The 27,388-nt window shown below is 42.7% G+C and overlaps 1 protein-coding gene and 1 long non-coding RNA gene across 7 annotated transcripts in view; one reads left to right on the top strand and one right to left on the bottom strand.

Annotated features, from left to right (window-relative positions):
* ENAH (ENAH actin regulator) overlaps nt 1-10,627 on the bottom strand; it is a 94,303-nt gene extending 83,676 nt beyond the window's left edge. For 5 of the 6 annotated variants that reach the window (XM_065735578.1, XM_065735802.1, XM_065735893.1 and 2 more), the window contains exon 1: nt 10,560-10,627. In XM_065735578.1, the coding sequence (XP_065591650.1) occupies nt 10,560-10,612 (53 nt within the window). In that variant the 5' untranslated portion in view covers nt 10,613-10,627. Of the gene's footprint in view, nt 1-9,041; nt 9,258-10,559 lie in introns of those variants that run through there. The other variant, XM_065735649.1, reaches the window with a different exon arrangement.
* Nucleotides 7,893-24,779, top strand: LOC136049579 (uncharacterized). The gene is made up of 3 exons (XR_010622314.1): nt 7,893-8,173; nt 13,130-13,204; nt 24,129-24,779. It is a non-coding gene; the product is annotated as an uncharacterized LOC136049579 (long non-coding RNA).
* The last annotated feature ends 2,609 nt before the right edge of the window (nt 24,780-27,388 follow it).

Here is a 27,388-nt window from a genome sequence, read left to right as displayed (position 1 = left end):
CAACCCCTACAATACAAGATCTCTGCATGATGCCTCCAAAGAATTGAGCAACCTCCCCAAGAACTGAGTGCTAGAATGCCTGTGTCCCACTGCCTACCAACGTGGCAGTTGATCTAATAAAAGATACTGCCTCTCCTTATAAAACCTTTTGTCTTCTTTATATACTTAGAGCAACACAGCTACAGCAACAGTACTCAACCTGCAAAACAATCTTTGTGTTTATCTTACTGCCATCCATTTGTGAATGATCTATTGCTGGAAACAGTGGCAGCAGCAGAACTGTTTTTATCACTGAAAAACTGTTTACAGAGTACAAAATGTACAGGAATATCCAGCATTTTCAAAGCTGCCCTTAGAGAGCAACAAACCAAGAAGCCCAAGACACGCTTTTCTTCCAAGTTCAATAAAAGGAACAGTCTAAGATATTGGTAAAATAAGTAATGAAACCCCAAAACACGAGGAGAAATTTCCTCAACTTATAGCCCAGTTGTAACGTCAGATGTAAAGTCCAGCAGTAACAACTCTGCAAGTTATTCATATAGGAAGCAGTTAACTGAGTTGGTCACTAAACTAAAGGCTACTAGATTCATCACACTGCACTGTGGAAACCAGAAGGAACAACTGCACTGTCACAATCCCTCACAACATACCACAGGATCTTAAAATAGCAGAATGTAATATCCTTCTTTTATGTACTACGTGATTTTTCTTCTTCCTAAATCTTACATCAAAAGATCAAAATCTTCAGCTAAAACTCAACACTTTCCAGTCAGTAGGGAAAAATCCAACAAGGCCATTTAACGTGTCCTAAGACCTTCATCTCAAGTATTCTCCAAAATATATAACAATGAAGAAGCAGGTGAAATGCTGGATTCAACTTCTGCTTCATTTTATTAGCAACAACTTACACACGCTCTAGTCGTTCATCTGTTCTTCCTTCTACTCCTGCTTACACGTAGGTTCCCAGATATCCTTTCAAGGTTAACCTCCTAATATACTTCCTTGGCCTTCCATTGGCCAAAAGAGCAGTGAACTGGACAGGACTTTCATGTCCTCAGCAGTCCCTCAAGCAGGCTGCAGCCAACAGAAGAGCAGCGACTGCCTTACACAGTGCCTACTGCATTCATTCCTTCTTCATTTCAGACCAAATGGTTCATATCTGAGTAGTAAGGCAGGCCTGTCTTCAGAACACATTTCTTACACACACACACCAAATAGAAATGCAAAGTATCATCTGCTTCCCATTCCATTCTCACGTTCAGCTCACTTCAATGATTTGACTGAACGCATCAGTGCGCAACGCTAAATTAAAATGCGATGTAATAATCATTTCTAAAGATCTGACTATTATTCTGAATTTTCTATGTAAGCAGGAATATTCTGGGAGAAAAAAAAACCTCCAAACTTGATCGCCAATAACAAATCAGTATTTATACTAGAGAAGTAGACAGCCACAACCAAACTATTAATGTCCCAGGCTAAGTTTACTGATTGGAGCTGCAGGGGTCAGCAGTGATCACTTTCCTACTAGTGCTGCCATTCACTACTTTATTCTCTCTGCCATAACAAGGTTCACTTGGTTTCACTGTCTGTAAGTCCAGCCAGACCACTTACTTCAGACAATGGATAACAGTGTTTATTCTGAAATTGTAAAATTCATTTGTACTTAATCCACAGTAGTCAGTGCAGTTCCCTAAAAAAAAAAAAGCGCTTTGCAAATGCAATCTACAAGTTTCCTAGAAAGATGGAACACAGTGAAACTTTAAGTTCAAACTCAAGATGTTTAAAAGAAAAACAAACTGCCCCACTAACTTCAGCTGAGCATTTTTACAGAAGAGTCAGCACTGTTTAATGGGACTCTAGTCTGCCAAAGGATTGTATACTTACCTGCAGATATTTCAGGAGTTCAACACAGAAAACAAAAGATGTACACGTCACTTGCTCTGTTTATAAAGGATTCAGCTTTTAAGAGAACACAAAAAGGGGAAAGGCTTTTACAGAATAAGAAAATACACTATGAAAAGAAGTTTTCAGAACAAGCAACTGCATATTCTTTGTCATAACGTATCCCTGACATGAACATCACCAGTAGCTAGAGCAGAAATCCTTTCTAGCCTAGAGTTGGAAGCTCAGTGCCGTCAAAAGGCCTGCTCTTTCAAAACAGTCACTTCAAGAGTGAGTCATTTAAAGAAGCAACGCCACTACGTTGAAGGCCCTAATTCACTCCAAGCTCACACTGATTTGGATTTGCAAAGAGTCACCCAAAAAACTGAATGTAACCCAAAAATACCAAGCACCTCTTCCACCAACACCAGTAAAAAATACCACTCAAACACTACTGAAAGTTTGGTTGGAAATGCACAAAATACAACAGAAACTTCAACACTTTCCTGTGTAGTAATTGCATATTCACGGGCATACAATAAGAACCAGGAAACTTAAATGGAAGTCTCTACAAAATCCACAATACAAGCAGACAGAACCATATACAAAGGCATGCTGGTCTACAGAACTGAAATACAGAAGCATTTACCAGTAGCTTAAGTGTGATGAGAACACAATAAAACAATCCCATAACTACATCACCTTCAAAGCATTTGTTATAAACCTGCTGTCAGTGTACAGTAACCTGCAATAAAGTGACGACAGCAGTGCATGGTCTAAAGAAACCTAAGTATTAAACTATAGTTCAGGATATTGCTTGAAGAACAACATATACACAAAAATTGATTTTTTTAGAAAGAAAATAACTTAGCAGCTATAAAACCATAATTAAGGTATAAGAAAAGCTTTCTAGATAGTGATTATTCTTGTATTTACAGTATTCTATTAAATTCCAAGTTTTAAAACTACTACTTTTTCAAGTAGGTGGCTAGTACACTGAGAACACAGAGCTCACCTTTATGTAATTTGCAGTAAGTATAGACTACTTTGCAATCTGATTCCAGAAACTGAAAAGAGGTTCCTATTTGTGAAGACAGGAATGAGAGAATGTTTGCAACAAAATCCCTCCAATCTTGTTTGTGCTGCAAACTAGGAAGTGAGAGTTATTTCTGGCAGTACATCAGTCCAACAAAATAACATTTTTGTATCACGCTCCAGAGGACAATCAGTTTCCACTTCCCTCCCCCGTACTTCAATGGGTATCAGCACCTTTCTTTACCATCATTTGAAAAACAAAAACATGAACAAACAAAGCAAGATAACCAAAGCTGCAGCACCAATCCGCAAACTTAGCAGAGAAGCCTCCTAGTTTGGGACTGGACTGCGACAGTAAGCTTTGCCTGGACAATGCTCAGTACATGACACTGAGGGCAGACTTTTTTGGCTTGAATATTGATCGTACAGTTGGTTTGTTGTTGCTGTTGTTGGGTTATTTCGTTTGTTTGTTTCCCTAAAGTTAACCATGGCTGAAGATTACTCACGAAGGGCAACAGGACCTTACTTCAGCTCCTTGTGCTACCTCATGCGCTGATTCCCAAGACATACTTAAAACTAGCATCACAAGTCTGTGATTCTAGCAGTTCCACCAATTATCAGAATGATTAATTTCAAGTATCTGAAATAAAATAAGCATTTTCATCTAAAGCATGCACTGGCATAAAGCGTTTTAAAACGAGACAAAAACTGAGTCTGTTACTTAGATATACATTTTTATTCATTAAATTAGAAAATGTGATAGTTAAAATAAGGTGCTGCAGTCATTTCTATGAGGGGAAAAATAGATTCTCTACGCTATTGAACAAAGGCAGAGCTATACACAAAACTAGTGCTTTTCCAGATTGGTGAGAACACATGGGAAACGAAGGCAAGGAGAGACACCGGGGACCCAGCACCAGCTCTCATTCAGCAGCTCTAAGCACTGCCAGACAGAAAAGTGGCTGTGCTCCTGTGTTAGTCCCACAGGAGATGCCAACAGCCCAAGAACTCAACAGTGCTGTGCAATTCACACGGACTGGCAAGGAAAAGGAGGGGTGAGTGCATAAGCAAGGTAGGCATCACCAAAAATTACTTAAATACATCGAGGCTGCTCAACGAGGCTTGCATGACTTCTGCCTCTGCTACATTTAGTTTTAGTTACTGTGAAAAAAAATTTTTTCCTTCAACCCAATATAAAAAGATTGCATCTTTTGCATTCTCTCAGCACTAAAGCACTCTTAAAACCTAAACCTGTCTGGCTGCTCAGGGAGCTGGCACTCATATTTCTACCCCGCTGAGTGGAAGCAGGCACGAACTGTCAAGAGCGATTCCTGAAGAAAGGTCACAGTAAAGAAGAGAATAATATCTGTTTCAGAAAATACATTTGCTCTCTAATAATGAAAGCAAATGACTCTATCCAGCGGTTCAATAACCTGCTTCTACAATAGTTCCGCATGAATTGCGCTGGCATGGCAAGCACTCCTCATTACTAAGCATTTCCAATCACATGCCTAACGCAGGGCACAGATACGTCACTCCAGGCATAAGTGTGTTAGGAAGGCATTCACTGAAACAGGTGCTGAAACAGTAATAATTCTTCATATGGAAACATAAAAGAAAGGCTCCCATGCAACAGCAGCCTGAAGTAGGACACCAAGCGACCTGGTCTGCACTAAGATCCAAGATGAAGACCTGAACCAGTCGAGACAAGACTTGTGTCTGTTCCCTTCCAGAGAGCATTTCCTAGCTCTACGTACTGCCAAGACCATTCCTAATTTTCACAGGCTCACAACGTAATTGGTACGATGGTCATAAATAGCCTTTTTTGAAGGAAAAAAACCAACAAAAAACTGTATTCTGATTCATGCATCCTCCATTCATAAAGTAATCTTTTAAAGACTTACTCTTTTACTATTGAAGTAATTCAGTGAACTCAATTCATAGACCCTGAGGGCAAAACAACTGTCAGATCCCGCATCAGGTGGGCAGAAACAACCAGTCCAAAAATGACTTTCTATTGTCACCAATAAAGTGCTAGCTAACATCTGCACTTCTATCAGACAGATGACTCACTCCATCTGGTAGTTTACTTAAGAACAAGGAAAGGAATCTGAATTCTTGTACCCACCTGAAACAAACTGCCTACACCTCCAATTTTGCTCTTGAGACACGAGCAATTTTAGGACCTGTATCAGTTGCAGTTACACATACCCGCCTAAACAAACTGCCTGCTTGCACTTCCAACATTTCACCAAATATTTCTTAAGAAAATTAAGCTTTCTACTTCAAATATGCTATTTGTGCAAGTACAAAAACTAAAATAAAGGTAAACTTCCAAAGTATAACCCCACACTGTGATGTGTATGTTAACATTCAAGTTGATGGCTTCTTCTACTCTGTTATTTTAACTTAAGTAAGCAACAGCAGTTGCTGCAGAAGACTGAGCAACATACTAGTGTCACTACCAATGCTGTATTCCTGCATACTCACTTTTCTAGAAACCCTAAAAAACATGCATGGGATTCTTCAAGAATTCCCAGCTCTAATGGAGGTCCATGTTGTTACTTCCAGCACGTGCTCTCACTCACACATTAAAGATGCACAAAAACACTGAGTATGGCCTCAGACATCTCAGCACAACACTTAAAGCATAATGAAGGTTTACTAACCCAGGCACTAAATACACTGACTCTTAAATAACATTAATTATATCCTAGAGCAACATACTTGAGCAGAAAAGCTACTCGATGCAAGGAGAAATTTTAATATGAAAGCCCACAAATTTAACTTCTTATTTTGAAAACACAAGTGAGGATATGACACAATTTTCTAGAAAGAAAAAACAACTGCAGTAATTTAGCTGCTTGCCCGATCCAAACATAGAGTGAAGATTCACACATACAATACGAATAATACCCCATCGTAAACACAAATGAATATACTGAGGTCTGGAAATCCTCAAATTTAAAATTCTAAACAAAAATACTGTTTCTTTCCCAGTTCCTGAAACTTGGGTAACGAAACCAGATTAAGCAGTCTGTTTTCTGACTAGCACACTAATGAAAAACAATTCTTTCCCACACAAAGAAATGGATGTAGAAACCCCAAGAGAAAGCTGTACAGTTTGATTAAAAAAAGTCAGCATCTTGGAAAGCTCATTTATTTTTATTGGAGTTAGCATACAAAATGAGCTAGATACCAAACAACAAGAGAGCATTTTTAAAGCATTCAAGTTAACCTCCACTGCAGAATCCCAATTCTACACCATTTTGTTCATCAGCCTCCATAATACAGATTTCAACACATCTCTCAATGTCATCTTGTTTACAGATGAGCTTCTTGTATAAATATGATGGGAAGATATGCTATTATTAGAACCAGGGCACAAAATTCTGCTGTTATTTCTATTTTAACTACTTTTTTCCCCCCCACCACAACCCTGCTGGATAAAAAAATTGAAACCTCACCAAACATACCTATTCCTGGATATCTATTACAAGTGCATTCAGGAAACTATATTTAGGGCAGTACTCAGGCAGCTAACTACAATACAATAAGAGGAACAAGTGTTCATGAAAACCAACTCTTTACCCAAAGCTGGGGGGGGGCTGCTAGTCAAGCTGTGTCCTGAAGCAAGTCACTTCATACTAAGTTCTTCATCTGCTCACTGGAATGCTGATATTAAAAGTTTGTCAGCAACCAACAGCCCCAACAGATACTACCCAAAGAGCATTTAATTTTAAATCAGATATGGAACAGGCTCTCTCAGGAATTCCTCGGGTCAACTTGTGCTGATGATGTTTGCATCCTGCTGAATTGCTGGTTACTTTATCCTATGAAGATGCCCTCTGCAACCACATTTAGTTTTACCTAACACAAGGAAAACTAGTTTGCTCTTTGGTAACTGACCATCTGAGCAGCTCAGACAAGACGTGAGATCTGAATGTGAAATCATCATAATTATTTCAGGCTCAAGATGACTGAAGATTAGGCTCTCGTACATATAAGTGCCAAAGAATATAACATAAACAAAGGTTAATGGGGGAGGCTGCAGCTCCCCTCAGGATCACTTCTGGTATTCCTTTCTTTCTGTATCAACTGCATACTTACCTACAATGGTAGAACACAATTCATGCGTTTCAGGAAACCATCAACGTCATGCAAAAGTCTATTTTCAGCAATACCTACAAATATAGAAACTATATCTGAAGCACTCAGCGCTTTTCCTATTCACTTTCTCATTCTTCCCCATCAGGACTTACCTTGACCAGCAAATACCCATTGAAACACATTGCCCAAGCAGAGCAGGGTGTGCAGATATTGGTTTGAACATGTTTCAGAAATACAGCGTCAATCCTAGTCTAAACAAGTCCAAGAGGAGAGCATGCAGTGAAAGCCTGCCATTGTACTGGAGCTGGAGCAATTAAACAAAACCAAGACAATTTAATAGTGCCTCTATAGAGAGAAAACGCTGCTTTAACCACATCATTTTCTTAACTTGTGCAGTTTAATTGGTACAGCTCACTTCTTTTTTTTTCCAAAAGCCCTGCAATCGAGCCTTTGAAGTCGGATTTTTCCAAAATATCCACCGACAGCTCAGCGCACCCATTCAACTCCCAACCTTGTATTCCCTCTCACCAGCTTCACCTTCTGCACTCAGGAGCAGGCAGAAAGGATCAGGAACAAGAACGTCATTTGTCGACATTTACTAACTGCTTGAAGTCAACTGCTCAGACATCTAAATAAGCAACCTAAGGGTAGGTTCAACCTAGGCACTTCCCCGTTATGCCGGTTAGGAGAAATATTTGTGCTGCCTCTGAGCTGGCAGAGGTCCTGGGGCAGAGACACCAGCAGCAGCACAGCACTGGGGCAGCTTCCTTCAATCTGCACCAACCACAATTCACCAGTGTAGAAGCCAGACTTATATGGGGCCTTTCCAAAGGTTTAGGCCAACCTTGGTGGGACTCTGAGTTAAGGGCTGCCCCAGGAAGTTAGGAACACCCCCTGTTTGAAGGGTCTGGGTGTGAGCTCAAGTTGTAACTTCGTACTAGCAGGGCATCCCACTTCTACAGAGCGATGCAGATGGGAGAATATAAACCAGCACAGTGCAAAACAAGGGGTGAAAAGAGCACATAAATGCTTACAGCTAACAAAGAGAGCTAGAGGGAAACACAGGAATGCATTTTCCACGAGAACAGCAGGGACAAACCACGTCCCCCTGCCTCCAGCCGCAGGGCTACCGTCTGCACAGAAGGTAAAAGGGAAAAAAATAAAGAGGGGGGGGGGGGGGGAGGGGGGAAAAGCCCTACACAAACCTTATAGTTCATAACCCTAATTAGGATTTTACTCGAACGATAAAGAGCCGCAGCAGAGGCGTCGGCCCGTTCTCACCCTGCGGACCTCTCCGCACCCGGAGGGGCCCCCGGCCTCAGCAGCACAAAGCGGGTGGAAGCCCCTGGGGGCCGCGGGGCAGGGGCCTGCGCTGCACGCCGGCTGCTCCTCACACCGGTGCCGCCCCGATCCGGCGAGAGGACGATGGAAACGGGAGGAGGAACGGGGCGGGGGTGCGGCGGGGACAAATGAATGGGGCCGCACGAAGCCGGGTCCCGAGCGGGAGCGGGCAGCCTCCGCCCGCCGCTGTTTACATCGCGGATCCCCCGAGGGGGGATTCCCCCTCCCCGGCAGCCCGCACCGTATCGATCTCACAGGGAGCAGCCCAGCTGCTGCAATGCAACACGCGCCGGGAAGGGGGGCAGAGAAAAGAGGGTGGGGGGGGGGGGGGGGGGGGAAGAGAGGGGGAAGGAAAGAAGAAAAAAAAAAGAAAGAAAGAAAGAAAAAAGGAACGGAGAAAGAAAGGCGTGGGGCCGCCCCGCCGGGGCCGTGCGGGCACACCTCCGCCGCAGGAAGGGGCTCCCCAGCCCCGCCGCCGCCCCCGGGCCCCTCAACTTCGCCGCCGCGGGGGCCGGGGCCGCCCCTCCCCCCGCCGCTGCCGCCGCCGCTCTAACAATGGGCCCCTCCCCCGCGGGGCTCCCCTCGGCCCGCCGCCCTCCCCTCCGCCGCAGCACCGCGCCGGTCGCAGGGGAGGGGGCCCCGCCGCCCCCCGTCCGGCCCCGGCCCCTCACCTCATGGTGTCGCCCGGCGCCGGGAGCCGCTCCCGCTGCCTCGCTCGCTCCGCGCTCTTCCCCGCCCCTCCGCGCTCTGTCCGCTCCGCTCCGCTCGCCGCAGCTCCGCGGGTGCCGGCGCCTCAACGGACAGCGAGAGCTCCGGCTGCCGGCGCCTCGCGCCCGCCCGTCTCCGCCGCTCCCTCCGCCGCCGGGCCGGGCCAGACCACCGCGGGGCGCCGGGGGGTGGGAGGGGACGGAGAGGTGGGGGAAAGGGGCGGAGAGGAGCGAACCAACGCGCGGGAAGGGCGGGGGGAGGAGGGGAGGAGGGCGGGAGCGCGGGGGAGGCCGGAGACACCGGCGGGGCCGCGGGAGGGCGGGGCGAGGGCGGGCACGCCCACCCCGTGAGGGGCGCCGGCACTGGGGGCCGTGCGCCGCCTATCGCCGGGGAGCGCGCCCAGGTGAGGCGGTGGCGCCGGTGAGGGACGGCTGTCGTCCCGGGGCTGTCCGTGTGTCGCCCCGCGCCCGCTGCACGGAGGGGCCCAGCGGTGGCGCCGCGGCCTCACCTCCTGCCCTGGGTGCCACAGCTAAGGTACACGTCATTGTGTCCAGAAGAGGGCAACGAAGATGGGGAACGCGAAGCAGAGGAGCTGAGGGGAGGCCTCGCGGCGGCTGCAGCTCTCACAGGGAGCGGAGGGCAGCGCCGAGTTCTGCTCTCTGGGGACGGCGACAGGGCCCGAGGGGACGGCATGGTGTTGGGGGGTTAGAGATCGTTTCTTTACCAGAGGACAGTGGGCACGGCCCCAGGCTGCCGGAGTTCAAGTGTTGTCTCGACAATGCGCTCAGACATTGGGTTTGGATTTGGGGTGCTTCTCTATGGAGCCCGGGGTTGGTCTGTGAGCTCCCGGTGTACTGAGCACGTGGCACAGCCATTTCAAACCGGCTCTCCTGCAGCCCAGTTCTGTCCAGCATCAACTGACTGCTCTCTTTGATCTTAGTCAAAGGAAATGAGGAGCAAGGAACTCTCCAATTTCCAATGGCATAAAAGCAATTTAGTGCATTTGCATCACTGATTTCATCTTTCCTTCACAACTACCATTGTTTTCTAGGATTTAGTTATTAGAAATATACAGAATATAAGAAAGAAACATACATATACCTTCTTCATAAATTTCTAGATTGTTAGCAGTGAAAAGGTACAGAATTTTAGAAATTATACGAAATCATAGAATATACAGAGTTGGAAGGGACCCATAAAGATTACTGTGTCCAACCCCGAGCTCCACACAGCACCACCCAAAATCTCAACCCAAACTCTGAGAGCATTTTTCAAATGCTCCTTGAACTCCAGCACTGGGGCTGTGCCCGCCGCCCTCTGGGACAGACCCTATCCCTAACCCACACTGCCCTTCCCCTGATGCAGCTCCGTGCTGTCCCCTCGGGCCCTGTCGCCGTCACCAGAGAGAGCAGATCAGCACCTGCCTCTCCGCTCCCCTCCGAGGAAGCCGCTGCTGTAGGATCCACTGATTTGTTTCTTACCTCGAGTCTCGTTTATGTGGCAGCCTGCACACAACCTCTTTCTCGTTCGACATGGTAGCCAAAGCAGGGCCATCCACGGTCAAGAAGGGATTTCAGTAACACAGCAGCAGCAGTGCTAGTCAACTTAGGAGAAAAAAAAAAAAAAGTCAATCGTTAGAAATACTAACTCAGAAAAAAAGGGTGGGCTCTGAAATTCAAGCTGATGAATAGCAATTTTGTGAGGAAATTAACATGTTTTTACTGGCATACGGATGATGTCAATGAAAATGTATCTGTAGAGGTGAATCACAAAATGCTGATGAGTAATCATAAGAAAAGCAGCATCATACTCTTAAAAATTAAGTGGGTACTTTTGACAGTGTGTATGCAGTCTGAAATAGGGGCCTCAAACAAATCCTGCTAAATGCATTTCTACTAGTTGTTTCCATTAAATACTCGGGACACTCTTGAGTGGCTGAGGATCTTCAGAATCCTGAAGAGACAGGACTTTTCTAAGGTCTGTGGTTACTCTATCGCCAGAATGTCCTCCAAATAAAATGTTTCAAAAGTAAGCCATTCTGGAAGTGAACCATGACTTGAAGCAGGCAAATATAAATGTGAAGGTCTATATCCAACTGATATATCTAAGCATCTGTATAGATATATAACAGAGCTATATCCAGCTGGCTGTAGGAGATATATCAGTAGAAAGAACGGCAGAGATGTTGAGGAAAAAAAAAGAGGAGACTATTCTGAGATCCCAATTGTTCTACGCTAGAAGATATCAGGATGCTGATGCAGCTGTTCTGATGTGACTGTTTGGTCACAGTAGTCACATCTAGAGGAACTTTGGCTGTGTATAAAAAACACCAAAAGTGTGCCTCAGCAACAAGTCTGCCTGAGAGGGAATGAAAACAGCCAGAAGCTGTTACTCGTGGAAAAAATAAAAAAGACAGAAAACAACTATTAGCATTATTGCATTATCTGTGTTATATTGCTTGGTGTTCTTAGCCAAATCTGATATGGTCATAGCTTGATTTCTCAAGGCATGCGGTGTAGTACAACAGAATTTGTAAAAATGCCAGAAGAAACATTTTGTGTGCTGGTATCATGGATGTCACCAAGTGCAAAGTCATGCTGCATGCTAGCTTAGTCAAAAATCCCATTGAATTAATCTGTAACAAAGTATTAAATCTGCAGAAGCTCCTATTAGCAGTTATATGAGAATACTTATGGTTCTGAATTATGCATTGAGAGATCTGTAGTCTCTTGTAACTGGCCTGCATGTTCCCAAGCTGCCGTCGTTTGACGTGTCCAAGTCAATCTGGGCAATCCTTCCAGTCATCTTTCTCGCTAGTGGGATCCTCCAGTGGCAGAACATGGGTGTTTGTGCCCTTGACAGCACCTCCCACCTCCCTCCCTTATTGCAGTGACAAAAAGGATGTGGTAGAAAGCCTCAGTAGCTGGTGGTGTCATTACTAATAACGTAGGGCCACTGACGGCTTAAGAGGCAGTGGCATGTAATGGCTCTTAGGATTTGTGTCAGAGCAGTGTTTATACCTTCCTTCCTTGGGATCCAAGCAGATCAGAATACCCACACGCCACTTTTTGTCCTTCTCTCTTGCATTTTCTGCTGCTCAGCTGCAGGAATGGACTGGAATTCAGATGTGTCTGCTCAGGTTGGGCAGTATGGTGTGCCTCTGCTCCCAGCAGCTCAGCGGAGGCTTTCTGAATTTTGGAGAGGTGGCTCACCCAGGCATTAACCAGAAGAGAATGTGTTTCTGCTTAGCATCAGCCAGATGCAAGAGGTTTGGCAGGCTTCTCACGAGCAAACCCAGCTGAGGCTGGTCTCGTATAGTCAGCACGGATCACCCTCAATACAGCATGAGGAGGATGCGTGACTAATGTTCTGGAGACACTGGGGGAATTAAAAAGCTTCAAAGAGCAGAATAATCCATCCTCTTACTGTGAGGTTTCCCCATCATCTCTGAAACAGTCTTCCATTTTGCAGCCTTTGTTTCTCTGGAAAGTCTGTATTTAAGACAAAAAATGAGCTGAGATCTTCACATTTCACGACAGTCAGTATCCTAGGGCAGCAGAGATTACGCAAGATCACTTTGGTGTTCCTTAATGCTCTGAGAATAGCATAATGCAGGATGTACATCAGAGAGGTTTCTGGAGTGGGGGGAAGTGGGTTCCTTGGTGGCTTAGGGTTTTTTGAAGGTCATTGTTCCTTTTACTTAATGTGTCTATAGAGTTTGGGTTTTGAATATGTAGGAAAAGATTTTTTACTATGGTTGCTGGAATTATTTTCTGTAGAACTAATATAGAAAGAAAATGCAATTTACTGCATAATGGAAGTGAGAGAACTACAGAAACAAAGCACTTTCAGAGAAAAAGCCAATGCCTTCTCTGGTGGTAGTGACAGGATTTCCAAAAATAAATGGTGGGCTAAAAGAAAATGGCTGACAACGTGCTCCTGTTAACAATCCTGTTAAAATTATCAAAACAGAAGTGAACTAAATAATTTAACATATTATTCTCATCACTGATTATGTTAATCTAATTCAGAAATACATGTTTTACTCTAGACCAGACACAGAGCTGACGTCTGTACCAACTCCATGGGATCGAACAAGACGAGGACCAGATGGTTAGAAGGACAGGTAAAATATATTGACTGGTATAATTATCCCCATTCTCTTCTTTCTTCCCCTTAGCCCCAAGTCCTTTTCAGTCTCAGGTTGCCACAAGTCAGCTGGCTGCTGAAGTCTTGTTTAGTGCACCATTAAAGAAAAGCCTTTCAACTGAAAACTCTCTTCAGCTTTATTTTATTTATGAAATTGTGCAGTATTTCTCAGCCATCTTCTGGGGAAAGGGGAATAAACTATCTCTAAAATTCTTTGAGAATGCTAAAATAAACAATTACAGTTACTGGGATGACTCAGCAGATAAATGCAGCAGTAGTCAGCAAGGACTTTCCCTAATGGAATCATATTCTTGTTTTGTTGTTAAAAAAAAAAAAAAAAGGCAAAATAACATAATCAGAAAGGGAATAAAATCCTTCATTATCAGGCACAGTCCTCTGAATCCTGAATGTGAATTGCAGTCTTCCTGCCAACATACCCTGTTCCTTATTATACAAGTAAACAATTTATAGATCTTCCATCAAGCAGATCTGAAGAGGAACAAAAACAACAGCTGAAGCTTTCCACAGTGCCTTTCCACCACGGTTCCTAATAGTGTCCCTCATACTGTCAAAAAGCATCATCAAATCCAACCACAAACCTCTTTAGACATGAATCTGGAGTATGGTATGTGTCTTTCAGTCTGTTCCCAGTACACTCAGATATTTAAACCAAAATCCCTTGAATAAAAAGGGATTGCTTTTTCCCCCTAGTATTATCATTAAAAGATTTTATGTTGTGATGCAGGATATTCAGTGAGGGCTGAAGAGTTCTTTTGTGTAAGTACTATCAAATGTAAATCAATATGTTGTGTACTAAGCGTAAAAATGCTTTTCTGGCATTCAGATGATTTATGATTGTTGTTTTGACCCCTGTCTATCATTTGCCTCCACTCCACCATTGCCTTCTGTGGTTTGTGAGGTGACATGTTGATTTAGGACCACTGTGCTAGACCAATCTCATCTCTTACTTTCTGTCTAATTTTATACTTTTATCCCCTAATCGTCTTATTTCCTACCAGTCTGCATTCTTCTTATGCATTACCAATAAAATTTATTCATTATGTTCTCTGTTCTCCCTTGCTAATATCTTAGAACAAATTGTACTCTGCCACTTTATCTTATGCTGGAGGAAAGTCCAAAGCACAAAGCTGGCCCAGGGTTTGGTTAAGATGGTTTTGAGCCATCTTTTCTTACAACTCCGTATGAATTATGTTTTAAGTTCCTTAATTACAGCCAAGGATTTGAGCCATTATCAATTAGCTTTAATTAGCCATTATTAATTATTAACAATTGCTAGGTGCCTATAGTCCATTTGTAGCATGAAGAAAACAAAGATATGTCTCTTGCCTAAAAGAGCTGTTAAAAGTTGTGTCTACACTGCAGCCCCCATATCCATATAACATATAGTTCTAAAATACTTATGTCAGATAGCTGCTTATGTCAGATAGCTGTCAGTTACCTGCTACCTTCTAACTGAAACAGCACTGAGGTGTGCAAACAGCTGCTTACCTTGCTTCTTGGCCCCAGTGCTGGCCAGGATTTGACTTAGCAGGGCATTTTTGGCTCCACCATACCCCTTCCTTCCGTCAGTGTTTAAGTAGACAGATGCTAAAGGAGTGGGAAGCCTGTAACAAATTTCACCAGTTTTAAGCTACTTTGTAGTTTATCTGGACAGACAAACAAACAAAAGGAACATAAATACAATACACACTGTGACACAAGGGGAACATCCAACTCTGACTTCATTGTAAATGTGTTCCGTCGTTCAATTATCTTTCTCCTCTCTCCTCCCTTCTATTTTAGATGACTGACAACACACTTACTATTGCTGGTGAGTTTCCATTCACTGCAAAGTTGGAATAACTTACAGTAAAAGAACTGTCCCAGTTATAGATGAATGACAACACTTTTACTATAGCTTGCTAGTTTCCACTGACTGCAGAGTTGGAATAACTTGCTACAAAAATAATGTCCTGATTATAGTTAAATGACAACACTTTTGCTATTGTGAGTTAGCATCTGTCGACTACGAGGTTGGAAAAAGTTACATTAGAAATATTGTTCCAATAAAGGTAGACATTTAGTAAGATGATGATAACCTCTTTACTCCTTTCCAGCACTGCAGATTATGCTTTCTGGCAATAGCTAAAGCCAACTCCATAATTTGGAGTTCAAATTTAGTAAGTGATAAATCATGCATGAGACCCAAAATATACAAAGCAGCAGTTGCAAAGATATTCTTCTTCAGTATTTTAGAAAGAACATCACAAAAATGTTTGCCAAATGAATTAACATTTCTATAAAAAGACATGAAGAAATGAGCTCTTAAGAGATTACAACACTTAACACATGCCGTTATTATTACTATAACTAGTTAGTGATTTCAAAACTAAGATACGCTCTTATCTTAAAAACAGTGAGAAGGAATTCCTTACAACTGGCCCTAAGTCACCCTGTCAGGACTATGCACCAGTAACAGCAGCATTCACTGTCTCTGCTGTGTGTTTGTTCTCCACTTCCTCTGTTAGTTTAGCTCCCATGTTTCATAAGTACAATCACATAAACAGTGATGGATGTTTTCCTGCGTCCTCCAGCCCCAGACAGAACAGAACCATCTTATTCCCTATTTCCTAGTGTTTTTCTAAGCCGCTCATACTGATTATTTGCAGCCAACTGGCATGGCACAGTCAGGAATTTGGGTACTCACTGCTTTCTGAGCATACCAGTCACTAGAAAGTACTGGTGGACAGTCTAGATTCAAGAAACAATGGTTTTCATGGGCCACGGTCTTTGTCAAATACTTTCTGAATACTGGGGTTTCTAACTGACTATAAGAAAGCATTACTCTTCTTCTGGAGAACATCTAAGTAAATAAATAGTGGTAGGAGAAGACCAGTAAAGAAACCTTTCCCAACAGATTATTTCAAGAGTTTTGCTTAAAAACCAACCTTGCAGCATCTGTAGTGCATTCCACTGTCAGAAAGTTCTTCCTGGTCTAACTTTCTTCATTTCTCCCTTTCTGTTACACTTGGGTAAACGCAACCTTCCCTGTACTTCCATCCTCTTAATAGTTGTCAGCTTTTTGCTGGGCTTCTTCAGGCATCACCTGTTCCTAAAACATCAACCACTCCGTGTCACTAAATAAGATTTGTCAATGTTCCCATAGCTCAGCTTCTCAAAGGCCTCCACTATTATTTTGCAGCAATATTCAAAGCTCCCTCCCATGTTCCTGGTCCTGGGTGCAAAAACCCAGTCTCTTCATTCAGCATGCAGCCAGCTTCTCTTTGCTTCTGAATATGAAATCACATCTCTCTTGACCATTTCTATTAAGGTTGTTGCTATTCTGAAAAAATTCTGTGGATATATAATGAAAAGCAGGTAGCACCGACTGCGTGAGATGAAGAAAGGCTGATTTATACTGAAGCCCAAAGGGAGGCTCAGACAATCATTTTATTTAATTGTTATGATTGGCTGAACATTTCTAACCCTTTAATTGTGAATAGAGGTTGCCTTGTGCAGTGAAATGATTCTTATAACAATGAGCCATTCATTCTGCTGTGACTACACCAGTGGGTGGAGGGGAAGTGCCAGCTTCGTAATGTTTGAAATTATTATTATTAAAACAACACAGCAGCTAGGATATTGGCATACTTGCAAAGAGAGGACAAGCCTTCCCTCTCTTACCTGTTTGTGCTTTAGAACCACCCTGAGCTGGAAGCAACCATAACCATTAGCATGTAACGGCGATGACGTACTTATAAAATCATCAGTACTATGAGCTGATGTGATGTTGAAAGAACAAGCTCAAACAAAAGAAGAAAAAAAAAAAGAGAAGCTTCTCCTTTTCTCCTTTTTCACAAGAGGTGATTGATAGGGTAAGACGTGTTAAGAAATGAGACAAACTGATGCCTTGGATTCGTTACCTGTAACTTTTACAGAGGAGGAAGACATTTTACCCTAGTAAACATATTATTGGATGCATTCACGTGTTAACTAAGTAAGAGGTGCTCTTCCGTCCACTTACATATGGATCCCTGAGAAAAGCCCAAAGCAGCTGGTTTTTTTTTTCAGGAAGACCAAGCTGCTACATACTGCAGGAAGGTCTCAGATGTGAAAATTCTGCCTGAGTATCTGTACAATCCTATTCCATAAAGCTTCTCATATGTTGTACTTTCAGGTAAATTTTTGAATGGATCTGTGAAGGAAATTCTCCTCATTATCTGTACATGAGTTTTCTGAATGAGCCAGATCTTTAGCACACATAAATGAGACAGAGCTGACCCATATAAACACCCACCTTCCAGAGGGACATTTCTTTCTCCCTTTGGCTTCAAACATAGCAGAGTATATTTCCATTTACATGAAGATCTTTTACATCAATTACATCTGATTCTTATGCTATAATTAAGATCCCTTTGCACAGAAAAAGGTGGTTTGAAAATGCATTAATTAATTAAATTAAATAAGCACACAAGAGACTGCCTTGAAGTTTCTGTGCCTCCTCTAAAAAATTTGTGAAGTTAGCTGCAATTCACAAAATCGCTGAGCTTCATAAACATTTCTCCTTCACATTCTCTCACTTTCACCTTTTGCACGTCTTACTGGTTTCTGTGAGGGCTCACAAATAGCCATAAGTGTGTTTCTGTTCCCATATCCTACTATATATGTTTATTACCTCCTTTATGAGAGGTTTTCCTCAAAAGCTAAGAACTTTCTCTGACCTTGTTTTCACCTACCAAGTTCTGTGGGCATGCTCTCCTGAGATTCTGACCTCACTTGTTCAGTGATTTCTATCCAGCTACTGCATTCTCTTTACAGCAGCTATATGAATAACCAGTAAGAACCAAGAAGAGGCTGATGTCTGTGTTTTTAAAGGTCTTGAATGTAAGCACAGTTTTCTGGCATCTTTAGCACCCTGGAAATAAATGAAGAAGAGTCTCAAACATAGATCATTTGAGAAACTGACTGGGAATCTTTGTATCAGGAGGGGGAAGAGTTAGAAGCTGTGATTGCATGATATATCAGTAATAATCCATGTTTCGAATGCATGGCGACTGAGCTCACACAAAAGGTTGGAGGGATAGGTCTGATGATACTGTATGCTGTGTTCTCTCCCTGCACTGCCTGCTAGGCTGCTTGAGGCAGCAGGACAGATCTTGGCACTCGTCGGTTTCATGCCTGTCATTACCATGACACTACCATACGTTCCCTTCAGCAATGTATATGTCTTCCTTTACCTCTCAGCAGCAGCAACATCAGTTACTCAACAGGAAATATCTTGAAATAAGCCTTTCATCTGAGGAGTCTGCCAAAATTAAAACACTTTTAGAAAGAGACAACTGATCTCCTGAACAGAAATAAACCTAAAATTAACCGAAACCAAAATCACATGGCTCCCCTCTACGCCCCCACCCAGGTCTCTCAGCTTGGGGAATTTTAAGCTGCACTCCACTCTGAAACGAAATCAGACCAGCAGTCTGCAAAGGAACATCAGAGTGGAAGTTTGGTTGTGCGGGCTGAAATGGTACGTTCTATACTTAGATAGGAGCACAAAACTCCAGACTCATCTGTACTCAGAAGATGTTTCCTAGAAACAAAATCTTATGATTTCAGTTCAATTAGATTGTGTATTTTAATTAATTCTCTACTCTTTCTCTGGAAGCAACTCGTCAAATAGAAGGGGCATCTGCACTGCTCTAATTGACTTTAATGGAAATAATGAATGCACAACCTTCGGGTTGATCGGACACCTGGATTATTTCTCACTGAAAAAAATAATACATCTGTCCACAAACAAATTTTTGGAGGAGAGGAAGTGGTAATTTCATCAGCAGAACATTAGAAAAAATGTGGACTACAATTACACACATTTATTAGGTAGAGCCTCTACTCAATCCGTTGTTAGGGCTTCAGTTCAAAGTCTGAAATGAAAAAGCAACAGGTTGTTATTTTCAGGCATTTCTGTAATAACGGAGAAGATGATAGGATCTGTATCCAGCTGTAGACTTATCACTTCAGAAAAATAAAAGAAGATATAGAAGAAAAAACAGGAAGAACGGGGTTCACTTACTTTTTTCCTTCTGACTGAAACAATCCACCCCCCCCCAAAAAAAAATATATATATATATTATTGTTTTTCCCCTGAGAGAATGGGTTTATCTTTTCTTAAAAGGATAATACTATTGTTACATCTAGCAAGCAACAAGCCTTCCCAAAAAAAGTACCTTGAGCTAATTCTTACAGAATATAGACCATTTACTTTGCCAGATTTATCCCTTACACATGGAATTTCATGCACAAAACACAAACCTCATGAATGATTCCCATAAGGATCCATTTAATGGGCTTCATTATGTGGAAAGGGTATAAAGCAGCAGAAGACCTAAAATGGCTGCTCGGCTTTGCATTGTTCTGTGGCTGCTGGCGTGATTTACAACTATGCATTTTCCACTCTTGTTTTTTTAGCGTAGTGCTGAATTATAAATGAATGACTGGATCCTGGGATTCTTCTTCTAGTTAGATAATAAAATTTACCTGATCGTGGGACAGTTTTCTAATGCAGTAAGTTGATGAATTCTTTATAAGGAAATACGTTATTTGGGGAAAAGAGCCTAAGCCCTCAGAGCTTTCTGTTTTGCTCTTCAGCAAACAGTGAAGAATACAAGGTGCAAAAACAGTCCACACCCCTACAGAGAGGCTAGCTGGATACCGTGCTGGTAGTTGTATGGATACACAATTCACAGTGTGTTGCATGAACAAATATTTAAGCAACAAAAAAGCCGTCGAGTATGCTTTGGCTTGATTTCAGCAAACATGTGCAGTATGCTTGCCAACTGACACACGTATGGAACAGCACATGCAAGATGAGACATCACCTTCAGCCCTCCTCACTATATAGGTCTTTTTGTCTGCTTAACAACTGTAGTCCATGTCTGAGATTAAATAATGTACATGAACGCTGCAATCTCATCCCGGGAACAAATCATAAATAATTACTGAGCATTTTGTTTAACAGATGATGCAAGCTCTGTCTCAGGGGCTTGCAGTCTACTCAATAATGGGCTAAATTGATTGAAAATGTTACACGAGGCAGAAATTAGAAGGGATCTGGCACTGTTCAATAGTAAAGGCTTGAGAGAAGACATCTGTACAAAGAGAAATGGGAGACACGGTGTTGAAGTTCAAAGTCAAGAGGACACAAACATGAAAAAGCCGTCTCAGTTTTGCTTTCATACAGCACACAGCCCCAAGACCTACTGGAGGGAGAATGACCTCTGTGTGCATGACTGGAGGCACCTGGATTTTAGATCTGAACTGAGGCCCCACTTACCTAAGGAAATCCATTGTGCTTTGTGGTTGTAGGGAAGCATGGAGATGTACTGTGTTAAAGCAAATTTGCAGCCATGTGAGATGGAAGGGCCAGGCCTCAGAAGGCTGCATGGATCACCCCTTGCATTGTGTGATCTCCTGCACTTGTCCATGCTCATCTCTGCAACCAGTCCCATGGGTTAGGGCGGACAGAGTGTTTGTGCTGGCCCTGTTCCTCCTGTTTTACATCTCCATGCCTGCAGACCACAGCAACCAAAATAGCTCTCGGCCTTCAACCAAGGTCCTGCGCAATGGGGACAGTTCTTCAGCTCCTTCCTTGTATTATAGGCACGGGTTAGGTTGATTCAGCTTTTTTTTCTTTCATTTTTTAGGGTAAATAAGGCACCAGTATTTGCCAGAAACATTCCTCTCATTTTATCTGATCTCATAAGAATTATTTTTAGTAAGAACTAGTTTGCCCTGAGAAAAAGCTATTCTCTAAAAAAAGCTTTGTATACTTACGACATATGGGACAGAAGGAAGACTGCATCTTGCATTACATTTTTTTTCCAGTCACCAGAAAAACCCTGAAATTGCCCTTTTTACCAAACACAAAAGATAAATGGACTGGTTCTAAATCGAAAATAATAGATGTACCTTGTGCATTCTGATGTGCCTTGTGCCATTCTTGACGACCTTTTCTCATTAGCTCACAGAACAGGAGCACAGATCTTACCTTTTTTATAACAAAGTGACGCAGGTACAGCTCCACTGAAGTAACAGCTGCATAGCTGCAGTTGGAGGGGAGCTATTTCTACCACTTCTGTTATAAAAACTAATTGGAATGGTTTACAGCAGCAGCAACAGCAGCCATTCTCTTGTCTGACAAGCTTGCAGGCACTACAGATACTGCCTAGGGTCATCATACCCTGTATTTTAGTACACAGACTCAGTGAATGGAATGCATGATATGCTTACTAAGCTACTTTGGATAAACATGGAAAAAATCTAGTGGTGTTGTTGTCACAGACCAGAATGGTTGCATGTGCTGTGCAGTCTGAAAGGAGATTCCTATCCACTGTGTCACTTACCTTTTAGATGTTGCTGTTGCCTGGTATTTCACAACCCTTAATTCTTTAGATGCTCCACTGAGATTGTTACATACATATATGCATAAAAAAATGAGAGCTGTGCATTCTTGCATGACATCATATTGTAGCCCACAAACAGCGCTATTGGTCCTTACCATGTTTGGGAACAAAGGGCAAGGGATGCTGAGAACCGTTTCCTTTTCACACTTGGAAAACAGAGCTCCTCTCCTTTACATACGCTTTATGTACACATTCACAGCCTTGGGATGTCACAACAGTTGGAAAAAAAACCAAAACCACTCTTCTGTTTTGGACATAAATCAAAGACAGGCACAGTCCTGTGCTAAATGATAAGTCAGTTAGTGAGGTGAATCCAGCAAAAACTGCCATGAGTTAATTTTTAACTTAATCTTTTAAGCCACGATCCTCCAAGTCCTAAGGATCTCTGAGTAGGTTGGGCTCTGTCATGCATGAATTAATTGCTGGCATAAGTGATACAACAGTAAATGGAGTCCCGAGTCGTGAAAGCCTTTGGGAAAATAATTGTGTGCGTCTGCGCAATGTATATCACAGGGAGACCTTGCTGATGGCAGCATTCCCTGGCACAACTGGAATGTACACACTATACTTCAGTTCCTGCTAATTCATTAAACCAGCAGGGAGAGAATGATGGCATTAAGCATGAAACTGGCATCCAAGATACCACAGGGTCTGCTGCTCCCTCCCGCTTCCCATGTGGCATTCTGAATGCCTCCACCCACATCCCAAGCACTGCTGCTGTGTGCCTTGTGCTAACCTCGCTCTCCCAGGGAGGCTGAGAGAGGGCAAACGTGTTTAAGGTGAACTGTGGTCTTTGGCTGGAATTTACAAAGTAAGCGTACATTGTGACATTATGGATCACAAACATTAGGTATCCTGTAGCTGAGGTTTTTAGTTTTCCACATTTGCAACTGTTTTCAGCTACTTAAACACTGGCAGGTAATAATTGCAATACTACTGTAGTTTGGGATATCAGCCTCGTTTCAGTATTTTTGGAAAATTCTAGCCAAAGTAACCCACTCAAGAGAAAAAGGTACCATTTTGCCTTGAGAAAGTTAACATATATATAATATATGTATTAGAAATACTAGCATTTCCTTAATCTAAAGTATGAAGGGATCACAAATGCTGACATCAAGGAGGTACCTTTTGCTGTCCATGCAATGAGCCTCTCCATTTGGCCAAGCCTCTGGAAATCATTTTGCATTTGTTCAGTCAAGAATGGACAGGCTCAGATTAAACTTGTGTTATGTGACAAAGAGCTGGGCAGGATTTGATGTTGACCTTACAACCATTGCTCATCTGCTTCGACCACTTGCATTTCAATACAGTCTTTATTCCTGCCACTTCATGCAGAGGTTCCTCCAAGTCATCTAGTGCATAGGAATTACTTCAACCTTTTATTCTTAGCATCAGTAAGCATTCATGTGGTGGTAGTCCCGAAGCCAGGGGGTGTTGTGCAAGCACAGAAGAGAGCCAGTCTTTTCACTTACAACTCTGCAATCTAAAGAATCTAGACCGTCATTCAGTAGCTGGAACTTTTCTCTGCAGTGCTGGAATTGAATTCAGCCCCAGTCTCCAGCTTATCTCACTTGTCTTCCTTCTTTGTTGTTTTATTTTTCTTCAATCTTTAGGCTTTCATTTCTTTTCTTTCATTCAGCTTCACACTTTTCAGTAAAAAGGAAAGCATTCTGTACTTCCCACCCTTCTCCATGCCTGTTTTCCTTTCCACTTCTGTGCTTTTTCCCCCACAATTAGCTTCTTTTTTTTTTCCATTTTCATTTTTATTTTCTTCTTCTGTCAAGAGGAATGATTCTTGGATCTCACATTATCTTTGGAATTATTTGAACCTGCATCACGTACTCAGACCACCTCACAAGGTGGTTCAAACTTGATTATTTTTTTTTTTAAAGAAATTTTGATAAGAACTGTTTTGTGGGCAGTCTTCCAACTATGACATCAGTCTTATGACATTTACCTGAGTTTGCCGACATCCTCAAAACAATGATCTCAAGAACTGAACTCTCCTGCCTGAGAGAGCCAGCGTTGATACAATGCAGAATTAGAGAGTGGGCAGTTGATTATGTGGGGGTTGGAATGGTGGAGGGGGAGAGGATGAAGCCCACCAAGAAGGAAGATCTGGAAATGGCCGAAAGAAGGATGTGAATAAGAGGATGATGGAAAAGCTGAGGAAAAATGGAGGAGGAAGAAGAGGAACCCAAGAGCTCAGAGGCAGGAGTAGAAGTAGCCTAGAGGGATTTTCTTTGTGTGATGGAGAAGAAAAAAAGTACTATTAAATATTAGCCACAACGTAATTTTAATCTAAGAACAAAGCTCCTGGTGATATCAGTATGAAATCCAGTGATAACTGCAGAGATTACAATGAAACATGATTGCCTGCCTTCTTTTCCCATCAGCGCTGCTCTATCGTCTTCCTGATCCATTCCTATTTTCTCTGCCTAGGCCTGCCCAGCTCCTGCTGAAACAAATGGGAGCTTTGCCATCAGGAGGAGCACAGTTGGGCCACACTGGTGGATTACCACAAATTGAGGCCAGCCTGGGCAACGTGCTTACTCTGAAGGGCTGGGTCCACTGCAGGAGGCAGGGGACATTCTCCTGACAGCGTTAATGCGCTGTGGAGCAATAAAACTACTGGGTTCTGCCCTGTTATGGAGCAACATGGCACAAAACTGCAGAACCCACAATATTGCCTTACCAGCAGTTTTTCCATTGACCCTAATTATAGTTTTGTTGCTAAACCTATGTAATTTGATTTTCAGCAGCACAACAAAAAGACAGGAGCTCAGCAGTTCCTGGAGCAATTGCATGCAGTTTGCTGGACAAATGTATTTTGCTCGTGCCAGGAATAAGCTGAACAACGAACTGTGAAAATACATGTATAAACATGGGGTCTCCAGCTGGTCTAAAGAGCAAGAAGGAACACCAGTTAGTCAGAGCTGCCCTGCCCAGAGCTCTTCGGGCCCCAGATGTTTAATGCTGATGACTGCTTGTTACAGTAGCAGCAGGTGGTAGATTCAGCCTAGGCCACAGTGCCCTTGCACTTTTATTCCAAGTACAGTTGTCCTGTCTCCAGAAATAACAAAAGGCTGAAGCACCACTGATGCAGCACTTGGACCTTGCATATACTACAATAAAAGCACAAGCCTTTTTCTGCATATCTTGGTTATTCATCTCATTATCTGTTGCCATTTTAAAAGTGATTTTATAGCTCAGTCCCCATCCTTGCATCACCAATATCCTACCAGGACCTGTTCTGAAATCAGTAAGCCACTTCACAGCTCTTGAGTTGTAGCTCTCCAATCAGTTATTGTTTTATTCACCACATGAATTTTTCTTTGGATCCTAAAGCGTTCTGTTATTCCCACACATACATATCCTCATCAGCTTTGCTGCTGGAGGCCCTACCTTACTGTTGCCACGCAGGTGTCACCCCCAGCCCTGATGGATGAGCATCAGTGTGGGAGCACCAAGTCCCCCTGGCTGCTCCATCCCTATCACAGAGGCTCTCAGCAGGCAGCAGGGTACCTGGCAGGAAGGCCACACTTTCACCTCAAAGCAGTGCAAATGCAGTCATGAACCCAGTCGAGGTGAGGGTAAACAGGCAAGCAGGCTTTCCACAAAGGAACTGAGGTGTGGCTGAGGTCCTTCCTGCCAGCTCATTCCTCACCACCAAGTCACGCTCTTCATGTTTGAGGGAATTGGGCATTCTTTGCTACAGTGAGAAGAAGCAAGGGACGTGATTTCGGATTGTTAATGATTTTGTTTTGTCATCTAAGGCAGAGTGGTTGGAACCTGGATTCTAATTATCTTTCTCTTTTTTTTTAAGTAGTGATAATGAACCAATTCCCATCAGTGCTTTTCCTAAAAGCAGAAGCAAAGCTGCTTTTAAAATGGATTTTTCAGATTCCAAGCTTGTTATATTAGAACAGCAAACCAAGACAAATTCATTCCATGGCGCTCTCATTCTGTGTTCGATAATAAACAGGGAAAAAAAAATACTATTGAAATGCCAAATCCTGCAAGGTGCTGAGAAATGCAGACTATTGTCTGAGCTTGCACTCTGACCCTGGCTCACATTAGTCGGCTAAAGCAGAGTAAGCACACACGGTACTCGGAAAGCAAATCAAACACAATTTAAAAAATACATTCGGGCAGATAAAAATAATGGAAGGTTTACTACTTTGCAAAAATAATACACTCAGTAGAACACAACCTCTTGAAGCCTGGTGTGCGTCAACATAACACCTTTCCATGCTTAAGCTTTCTAACCTGCATAATACAGACATTTATAGGTATGTGCTTCAAATTTAAAATAGTCTCTTCCAAAGAAGCAGACGATTTCTTTTTCTGACACATTGACAGGGAATAATATTCCTTGTTTATGCATTTGCCCAGTACTGGAATATCACATGGCTAAACATTACTTCATCAGGTATATATCAGTTTAAATTAGCTCAAAATCCATCCTAATTTTCATTTTTAGATCTCAGTCTTCGGAGGAGCTCATTTATCGGGGCAGTTAAATGCAGATGCACCACCAATAAGCCAGGAAAGACAAATAAGCCTCTTGGCATAAAACAAATGAGCTGAGGGGAAAAAACAAGAGCTCAGAAAAAGTAGGAAAAGAAAAAAACCTGCCAGTGAGAAGAATGCAGAGTTTCAAATCCCTTATGCCGTCCTGCTTGGATTTCTTCATGCCCCACTTTCCCTTCAGCCCCTCATTTCTTTTTATTTCCTTTTATTTCACATTGCCTTCCAAACCGCCTTCCCTGCTCCTGTCCACCAGCTCTTCACATTTCCATTTGCATTCCTTTTAAGTCATTTTATTATTATTTTTATAAAACTCACAAACCATTTTGGATGCCTGAAAGAGCAAGTTCAGAAGCACTGAAAAGCTATGTGGATGGTCAAATCAAAGGCAGCCACCTGAGAATACTTCTAGCTCCCAGCAAATACAAAGAAAAGCACAGGAGGGCCTTAAAATGAAGTGCAGCTGGCAGTAAACCCCTTATCATCCTTCTGTTACTTGTTATCAGTTTTCCGATTAGTGAAGGCTTTGTTTGAGTGAAAGAGAAATTAAAAGCTTGGTTGGTGAAGGTGCTGCATAGAGTTTGTGGCCAGGTGGTAGAATAACCAACCTTTAAGGACTGTGGAGTTAAAGGTAGCATCCTTCTAAGTAAGACCAGGTCTCCTCAGTCAGGGAGTGCCCCAGCAGGGAGAAATCCTTCCTCCTGCACAAGCTGTCCTTTTATGATAGCTAATTAACCTGGTGTTACGTTAAAGATGTACCACAATTTTCAGCTCTGACTCAGTTCTTATTCATTGCAATTTAAGAACACAGGAGAGATAACTTGTTTTCATCTGTGTTCATGTCATTTGGCTTAGTAGAGGGTTAAATGAACTCCAAGAATTTAGTTCTTATAGATGCTTACAGTGTTAGCAGATAGCACTGCCTGTGTATGAAGCAGTCAGTGCCACGTATACTGCCATTATACTCCTCCATTCTTGATCTTGCTGCTTTGTTTCCTATGACACTCCCAGGAGGTCATAGCTGGGGTTCATTCACTCTCTCAAACACCTTCCCAGATACTCAAATCCCACTTGTGTTGTTGCAGTTTCTTTCAAATCTGCCTGGATCCCTTGTGCAGAGTCAGGACTTTCCTGTTCCTTAGATCAGCACTCAGCTGGCTGAGCTCCAGCTC

Source organism: Cyrtonyx montezumae, unplaced genomic scaffold (assembly GCF_038088225.1).
Source record: "Cyrtonyx montezumae isolate F1298 unplaced genomic scaffold, pur_monq_1.0 scaffold_0, whole genome shotgun sequence".
Taxonomy (NCBI): domain Eukaryota; kingdom Metazoa; phylum Chordata; class Aves; order Galliformes; family Odontophoridae; genus Cyrtonyx; species Cyrtonyx montezumae.
The sequence above is the reverse complement of the archived record's forward strand: the minus strand, read 5'-3'. Positions and strand labels throughout refer to the sequence as shown.